At 35.4% G+C, this 9,498-nt stretch overlaps 1 protein-coding gene across 2 annotated transcripts; it reads right to left on the bottom strand.

The window, feature by feature from the left end:
* Nucleotides 1-17: 17 nt before the first annotated feature.
* Nucleotides 18-4,783, bottom strand: LOC132030990 (probable lactoylglutathione lyase, chloroplastic). Of its 2 annotated transcripts, none has more exons than XM_059420807.1 (9): nt 4,511-4,783; nt 3,314-3,518; nt 2,930-3,054; nt 2,722-2,786; nt 2,009-2,221; nt 1,836-1,883; nt 828-935; nt 572-712; nt 18-466 (listed from the first exon to the last, which is right to left on the bottom strand). In XM_059420807.1, the coding sequence occupies exons 1-9, from the start codon at nt 4,641-4,643 to the stop codon at nt 425-427; spliced, it is 1,080 nt and encodes a 359-aa protein (XP_059276790.1). In that variant the 5' UTR covers nt 4,644-4,783; the 3' UTR covers nt 18-424. The 2 variants fall into 2 exon arrangements, with proteins under 2 accessions (XP_059276790.1, XP_059276789.1); XM_059420806.1 differs by having other exon boundaries at nt 4,505-4,781.
* Nucleotides 4,784-9,498: the final 4,715 nt, after the last annotated feature.

Here is a 9,498-nt window from a genome sequence, read left to right as displayed (position 1 = left end):
TTGAACTAAAACTAACCTTGACCTGTAATTGTTAATGGCTTTCCTCCAATCTCGAACTCTAGTACTTACATGCTCAGCACAATATTCTTATTAGAACAAAAAATTTGACAGGACTATTAAACTCCTACTTTGCTGAGTTTTTTGAACTACTAATTCCCTACTTCACTTAGTTTTCCAGTATGAAAAGGCAGCATAAATAAGTTCAAGAAACTTATTACAAAAAGCACGCAGATGTACGATTTCATGCTTCTATTCTTCTAATGGTGGTCAAGCTAACAATTTCTGTAATACAATCCACAAATGCACAATTTAAGGCTCTTTTTCGTGATAGTAGACTCATCATTTTCGTGAGGAAGTAATTTGATGAAGCATCAATGTCCTCACGATGTTCCGTGTTATGCCTAGTATTTCCTCAAAAAATAGTTTACTCCAATTCCTTGAGAAAATCTCTATTGTCAACGAAAACCTGCATGTTTTCCAAAGATGTTATAGACTTGCAAATTAAACAAGAGTAAAATTCACAATGAGTCCACAAGGGAAAAACGCGTAGTTGTAATGTTAATAATATTACCGTCTTCCAACCATCAGGATCGAGGCATGCTGTAATCTTAGTGCTGATACCGGGTAGAGGTCCGGGTTCCCTTGTAATTTTCCCCCCACAAAGTCTTATTGCTTCTGCCGTCTTGTACACATCATCCGTGCCTATAGCTATCTGTTGGGATATGTATAAGTTAATGAACTTAGATGCATGGGGCTTACCCTGATAATGCCACCAATATAACATATGACAGGTAAAGCAAACGGCTAAGCAGTCTATGGAGTGCTACCTGTGCGTAAGCATTTCCCTTGTCATATTCAGTGACACCATAATTATACGTCAACTCCATCACAGCGCTCGAGTCTTCTGGACCATATCCCAGCATTGCTATTGTATACTACAAATTTGTAACAGCTTTAGTAAGACTATTTTGTATTAATTATGCACAATGAAATTACCGTCCGTTGTCTTCTATATGCGTGTCTATTTAGTTTGACAAAAGTCACTTTGAATCAAGCCATAAATTTGAAATCTCATACAATTCAGTGCGGCAGTTAAGAAGCAGTACTATTAAGCAATTAGTATATCTTTCAGGAACAAAAGAGCAGATGCATTTAGTAACAGGTATATCCTGAAGGTTATTCCTGTTAATGGCATCTCTCCTTTCCACAAACACTAGTTAACAATTATTATTTCATCTATGCTAACCTATTGGAAGTTGCAAATTGATTCACCAACAAGTAGGATGACAGAAACGGCTGCCGCCATCACAGCGCGCTTTGGAATCATAAATCAGATATAAAGAGAAGGCAGCAAATTCAGTGCTGGCCAAAAACAAAATCTGCTCCTCCATCCCAGAAGCTTGACAGATTCAACGTACACCGGTCAAATTAATCAATTTTTTTTTCAAATAAGGGGTCAAATTGATCAATCTTCAGCCTCATTTTCGGACATTAATTCATGTTTTCTCAGTAGATTAAAGTTACATGTTCAGAACCTTAGTATAGAATCCATTTTATATGACGAAGTTTAAATTTTTAAGTGAATTATTATATACTATATATGCACTTGATAGGAAAGCGCCAAAAAGTATGAAATTGCATCAGAGTTAACCTATCTCCACTGTTTTTCTGTTTCGGTATAAGATAATCAACCTATCGCCACCATGCTGGCACTTACTTTACGAGCATTTTACTAATATTCCAAGCAATAGGTATTTAAGCTGCCTACACTTGGTTAAACCTCCTTGATGATTTCATTAGTTGTGTTGACTGTTTATGAAAAGCTGTCACATTACCTTGTATTCCGGGTTGTCACGTGTGCGAAGAAGCTTCATACCATAAGCCTGAAGATGAAACAGTGTACAGTAAAAATTTGTGGCTAACACCTGATCCTTGCAGTTCAGCTAATAACACATGACTAGCAGTAAGTACAATGGCAACAGTGCTTAAGAAGTCACAGTAATCTTACGTCCTCATAAAATTTTATGGCACGCTCAAGATCTCCAACTCGAAGCATTACTTGGCATAGGGGCTCAGGTGTGGGACCCCTCTCCAAAAGTTCAAACTTGTAACCATCAGGATCTTCAATAAATGCGATTACAGTCTTTCCTCCTTTAACAGCACCTGGTTCCCTCGTTACTTTCCCTCCCTTTGCCTTTACGAGTTCAACAGTCTTTGAAACCTAATGCACAACCCACAAGCTGGTAAGTGCTCAAGTAATATGCACATGCAATTTGTCAAAGATGTAAAAAATGAAGAGAAAGTTGACATAAAAACCCGTGCACCAGAATAATAACCGGCAAATGTATATTAATGTATAATATACATAAAATATACATTTTTGATACATAATAGTGCATACTTTTTGTTTATTTGGCTAGCAAATGTAACTATTTCAGGCCGACCAGCCAAAAGTGTAACTTGTTAAAAAATGAATACTGAAGAACAAGGTTATGCAAGTAATACACCTGAATTGCAGAGGACAAATACAAAATGCAGTAGCAGTTAAGCAAAGAGAGGGCCTTACAGATATGCAAGATCACATGTTCCTTGTTCCACATAAAATTCCTTTTTTTATGCTAAAGATCATCTTTAATACAGCACTAAGAATGTGCTGAAAATTCTGTACTGTTCTATGTAAATTCATTTCACGCTTATTTAACACTTCATAAAGAACCTTACATCCTCTACAGCAATTCCGAAATGGCCAAACGCAGATCCGATATCATACTTGTCAACTCCATAATCTGGCAGTGCCATAAAACTAAAACATCAGATTAATGAAAAAGCGGAGATTGTAAAAGAGATATTTGAAGTAGTCTTAACCATTTGAGTTGTGTCTAGAAAGAAAAAGAAATGGCATAGTGATATGGATAAGGAAGTAACTTACTATATGTGAGTTCAATCACGAAATGAGAGTCCTCTGGTCCATATCCTAGAAAAGCATTTGTGTATCTTTCTTCTGGGATGTCACGCTTTCTCAATAGTTTCATCCCTAGGCACTCTGTATAGAATCTGCACACAATTATGAGAGGTTAAAAGAGAGTAAGAGAGAAGATGATTAGGGGTGCTAAATGGGGAGGTTGGGTTAGATTTGGGCGGGTCAAAATGGACTGGGTGGTTTGGGTTATGACCCGCATTTTAGCCCATGCACCCACCCATTTATGAACTCAGCCCATTTTGACCCAAATCCAGCCCAACCTGCCCATTTGACACCCCTAATGACAATTAAACAGAATTAGACAAGCAAAATGGAGTGTCAAGAAATTTATACTTTATCGTCCTGTCAAGGTCTCCAACACGGTAAACAACATGGAGCATTCTTCTCTTGTCCTGCTTGACCCATTCTAGGACATTTTCTTGGGTAGCAGCAGTGTTTGCATGTGCCATATTTCCTGCAGCACTAACCGACAAACTGCCTCCGTTTTCTCTTAACAGCTTAGAAGCTTTAAGGCCAAAAGATTGCAACTGCGGAACCGCTGCATAACCAACAATATTACCAAGAAAGCAACTCTCTTACTAACGGATGAACACCTAAAGGGGCCGTTTGGTTGCTGGTTAGAGTTATTCAGGTATTAGTAATAGTAATATAGGGAGTAGTTATGCAGGGTCTAATTATGCAGGGTTTCAGTTATTCTTGTATTAGTTATTCCATCTTCTACCCTGCGAAAAATAATACATAGATTCCCTCAATAACTTATACATGTATTAGTTATGCGGGATTGTAAACCAATAACCAAACACCGTACTCGGTGTGCTGAATTTTATACATAGCAATTAAAATGCTACCAAACAAGGTACTAATGATGCTGGTTTTAATACATGAATAATTCACGACCTAACCAGCAACCAAATGGCCCCTTAGGTAGAGTCTGAAGGTCAATAGACATACGCTAAGTTGCGCGGACTCAAAACGGAGATAACTACTTTAGGTCAATGAAACAACTTCAACTACTCAATACGAGCATGCCACTTTCTGACGACAGTCATCAATGGTGTTTGTCAATAAAAATTTCTTGGAGTAAAATTGGCCCCTCTAACAAAGGTTTTTTTTTTTCTTACTATCATTTATACAGACAATTCAATCACAACTCAGTAGGCACATCATCAGTATACCAGAATCTCATTTCCATGTTCCACAAATTTAAAAAAAAAAAAAAACCATATGTATGTGTCATCAAATGAATAAAATTCTATTTCAGTAGCATTACAACATCTTCTTTAACCTCCAATTCAACCACCATACAACAATACTACTAAAAATAAAATACAACATGGGTACATAAAAATTGGTCATAAATTGAAGGGGAAAAAAAAAAAAAAAAAAAAAAAAAAAAAGCCTGACCAACAAACAGGAATTAAATATTGAGCACTGACAAAAAACAAATATATTAAGTGGGTATTGCAAAAAAAGTAAAAGGGGTTTATATTGAAAGCTCAAAATGAAAAAAGATAGAATTTTTACCAGTACCAAGATTACAATAAGTGAATTTCCTTGTAGAATTGTTAGATAAAAGAGAAACACAGAATCTTGAAGAGCCAGAAAACTTGAAGGATGTAAGTGAAGGCCTAATTGAAGAGGCCATAGGTAAAATTCTAACCATTTTTCTTTTGTTTATGTAAAGCTGCTTTTTGCAGCTCTATATATGGATTTTGATTGTTTATGAGACAATTGAAGATTTGGTTTTTGTGTTGGGGAAGTGAAGTGTGGATGCTAAAAGAGGGAATAAAACATAAACAAACAGTTTTGTTTTTAATGATGACTAAGGTTGTGCGATTGTGATGGAGAATCACGAGACTGTTCTAATTCTTTTTGGGCTTATGGTATGAGAAATGGATGGACCATAATGGCCCAAATTATGACCATTTAGTTGGGCATATATGGAGATTTGCATCTACTAGTAAAAACTATTTTGTGCTGGTCTTTAATTTTTTGTCCTTCAAACGAGCTGATCTTTAAATTTTGCTTCAAAATCAAACTTATGCCTATAGGGGCATAAGTTACGTATCATAATATTCACAAGTTATACTAGTGACCTTAAAGAACTTATGACCCTATAGACATAAGTTTCGATTTTGAAGGACAAAATTAAAGACAAATCCCATTTGAAGGAGAAAAAAATTAAAGACCAGTGCATTTGAAGGCCAAACCGTGCAATTACTTGGTAAAAATAGTAAACCGGCAAGTAGACAGTCAAAGGCAGTAAGTTGTATTTCACGTTATCATTCTGTCATCTTCATACTCAACTCATCTACCATTAACAACTACATCAGTTGATGAGCTAAGTCAGCTCAAAAACACTCTTAATATAGTGTGATATTGTTGGTCAAGAAATTGCACGGTCTACCCGTCAAATGGGTGCTCTTTAATTGTTGCCATTCGGGTAATTTGCAGGAATGCCCCTCATTCAGGGTGATCTTTAATTTTTGTCGCTCAAATTGCTGGTCTTTAAATTTTTCCCTTAGCGTAGAAACCTTGAGGTTTTGGGTTCGAACCCCAGCTCTAGTGTAAAAATAAAAAATAATTTCGCAAGACAAGGCTTGGGGAAAGTTATGCCAGATACGGCATAACTTTTATGCCATAATTTCACAAGGCAAGGCTTGGGGAAAGTTATGTCGGATCCGGTATAGGTTGTCTTTGTTGCCTTAAAAGGCAACCTATGCCATCCGGCATAACTTTAGTTATGCCTTAAGGCAACTTATGCCGCATAAGGCAGACTTTTCTCAAAGCCTTGCCTTGCGAAATTATTTTTATTTTTATGCTTGAGCGAGGGTTTGAACCCAGAACCTCAGTACTTTCGGCCACCTTTTCAAGCGAATGGCAAAACTTAAAGACCACCAATTTGAGGGGCAAAATTTAAAGACCACCACAAAAGAAGGAAAATCCGCGCAAAAAAATGTTGCCATTCAAATGGACTGGTCTTTAATTTCCTTTTTTTGCCCGGATTGTCCTTCTTTTGGTGTGGTCTTTAAATTTTGTCCCTTATATTTGTGGTCTTTAAATTTTGCCCCTCATATTTGGGGTCTTTAAGTTTTGCCCTTCACTTGAAAAGGTAGGCGAATACCTGAGGTTCTGGGTTCGAACCCCCGCTCATTAAAAAAATAATTTCGCAAGGCAAGGCTAGGGCGTGTATGCGGATCAGGCATACACTCATTAGAAAAAACTAAAATTATGCGGATCGTGAGAACTAAAATCTGCCTCGTAAGGCGGAACTTTCCTAAGGCATAGTTTAGTTATGCCTTATGAGGCAAACTTTTAGTTAAGGCATAACCAAAGTATGCCCAAAGGCGAACTTTTCTTAAGGCATAGACTTTGCCTTATAAGGCAAACTTTTAGTTATGCCTTAAGGAAAAAAAGTTTACGCTATGGGCATACTTTTAGTTATCTCTTATGGGGCACACTTTTAGTTGAGGCATAACTAAAAGTATGCCCCATAAGGCGGATCTTTTTCCTTAAAGCATAACTAAAAGTTTGCCTTGAAAAGTAAAAATAAAATAAAATATATGCCTCAAGGCAAAGTCTGTCCCCTCTGGCAGATTTTTAGTTAAGCATAACTAAAAGTCTGCCGGAGGGGGCAGAGCGAAATTCAAACTCTGTCTTGCGATTTTTTTTAAAATTTTTGACTGAGCGGGGGTTTGAACTCAGAACCCATGAATTTTAGGCGAAGGGCAAAACTTTAAGACCAGCAATTTGAGGGGCAAAATTTAAAGACCACCCCAAAAGACAAAATTGCCCCTTTAATTTTTTCCCTTCAAAACCGAACTTATGCTTAGGGAGGCATAAATTTTTTAAGAGCACGGGACATAACTTGTGGGATATTATGTATAAAATTATGTCCTGCGAAAAAGTTATTTGTTATAAGGGGAAAATTAAAGACCGGCACAAAATAGAGACAAAAGTGCAAATGACCCGAACGATGACCATTTAGTTGGGCCTTAGCTTTACGTAAATGTCCCTTTTCTAACCTGAATGATTTAGAATTTACCCCTTTTTAAAAAAAAAAAAAAAATTATTGCAAATAGAGATATTACGAAATTACTTTTTCAGACAATGCTAGACTCAAGTCTGTTTTTCCCTCATATATTTCTCAACCTTATAGATAAAATATTAGATTGTCGCCTAACATATACAATAACTTATAAAATTTTAAACTGTGGTCTAATATTTCTCATAAAAATTTCAGTATGTTCAAAAAGGATTTTTGGATCGTGGTCCAGAAAGTCCATAATTGCTAGGAAAATAAAAGAAAATATCATTTATTTAAATAGTGGTATATGTCATCTTCATGCTCGTCTCGCCAATTATTTGCAATGATACCAGTTGATACGCTAAGTCAGCAAAAAGATACTCTTCATATGATATGATAATATTCACTTGTATCAAACTCTCATGATTTTGCACAAACGATTACATATATTCATACCTTTAGGATATCAGTACATCTTATACATAACCTGAGATAATCGGTCGTGGAGTATCATGTTTGTCTGTAGGTTGTCTCACTCTCTCATATAAACCAACACATGAAAAAACACCATATTGATGACAATTACCTAGCTTCATTTTCACAAGACATCTTAGATGAATTCCAATTTAGAATTAGTGGGTTCAGCATGTCATATTTATGCATTTTTATTTTTCCTTTTGGATATATGTTTGCATAATTAATTGAAGAAAAAGTAATGGATTCAGTTGGAAGCATAGAAATCTGACATCATGATATATAAACTACTACTACACAATAACAACATACCCAGTGTAATCTCTTAGGATTTAGGACTTAATTAACACGGCCAAAAGAAAAACAATGAATATAAGCACAACTCTTACTCTTGTAATGTGACTATGAAAATGTAAAACAACCCTAGTAAGTTGTCACCTTCTTTTGACTATCTAGATTTGTAATCTCGAGTGATTATCACTTTTTTTTCCCCTTTTAATTGCATGTTTCTTTAGAGTTGAAAAGAAAGATTGAGAGGTCAACAATAAAGGCCTCAGGTTCGAGTACGGAAGGGAATCGTCTTTGCTACGAAACGGTTTTCCTCTAAAATGGGATATGTCATCTGGCGTGAATCAGAATTAGTCAGGTGAAAGAAGATACCGGACGTCGATTAAAAAAAAAAAATTGAGAGGAGGTAAGCATTTGAACTTAAGTTCTCAATCTTTAAAGATGGGGTAAGCATTATATTATTAGTTCCCCCTCGAAGAAGCAAAGAGTAATTAAATGAACCCCCCAATCAAGAAATGACCTAATATACTACTTAAGACTCTATATTACAAAATATAAGGATGTTTTTTCTTATTTACAAAACATACAAATTTAATTACAAAACATAACGGATCTGGACAAAATAAAAAGCATCCTTAAAGCTTTTCTATCACGATGCATGCAGATGCGGAAAAAAAACCAACCAACCCTTCCGTTCCCCTTCTCTATCATAATCTGCCCAGATCTGGAAAAAAAAAACCGCTTGCGATGCTCAGTTTCATCCATGCTTTCCAGCACTGCCCCAACTTTTCAACGAGGCGATTCTCAATCTCTTTCTCTTCTTCATCAACAAAGCATACTTGGAATTAAGCTTTTTATCTCCAGCTGTTGCTGCGAGAAGCATAAATTTCAATCTTTTTATCTACAGCCACAAGGTACTTGCCAGGGTTATCCTCATTAGGCTCTATCCTTAAAGTCTCCTTCTTCAAGTTAACATCATTACGTATCGTCACTGCTTTTTGATGTTCCACATACAGTGCAACTTGTTGCTGAAAATTTTGAATTTCATATTCAATAAATTTTGTATTAATATTGTATGAAAATTGTATACAATGTTGTTGTAGTTGTATTAGAATTCCATTCGAATTTCGAAGCGAGATTCAAAATTGTATTAAATTTGTATCAAATTTGTATATAATGTTGTTGTAGTTGTATTAAATTTCCAAAAACCTTACATGAACTTTATACAAAATTTATACAGTTATATACATATTTCATACCGTTTTTATACAATCACACTAAAAATGTGAGAATACTAAGCCTTGAGCGAGATATACATATTTCATACACAAAAATTTGAGCGAAATTTTTAAGCCTTGAGCAAGATATACATATTTTATACAGTTTTTATACACAAAATTCTGAGTGAAAATTTTAAGCTTTGAACAAGATATACACATTTCATACACAAAATTTTCGTACATGTTTTGTAAGAAATCTGTTGCTATGTTTTGTAAACTAAAAAGTATCATCATATTTTGTAAATATACCCATGTATATATAGGTTATTCTCCCATATATTTAAAAGGCTAGAAATTGTGTTGGGATTGCTGGAAAATCCAACCGAGATGATATCACCGTGTAGATAAGTATAAATAACAATGCATACAATTAAATTTCATCATCAAATAGACACAATTGAAACAGCCAAAAAGCATATATGTGAATTGTATTTCGTGAGCATGGGATC

The sequence above is a fragment of the Lycium ferocissimum genome, chromosome 9 (assembly GCF_029784015.1).
Source record: "Lycium ferocissimum isolate CSIRO_LF1 chromosome 9, AGI_CSIRO_Lferr_CH_V1, whole genome shotgun sequence".
In the NCBI taxonomy this organism is placed as follows: Eukaryota; Viridiplantae; Streptophyta; class Magnoliopsida; order Solanales; family Solanaceae; genus Lycium; species Lycium ferocissimum.
This window is presented reverse-complemented; position numbering and strand designations above follow the sequence as displayed.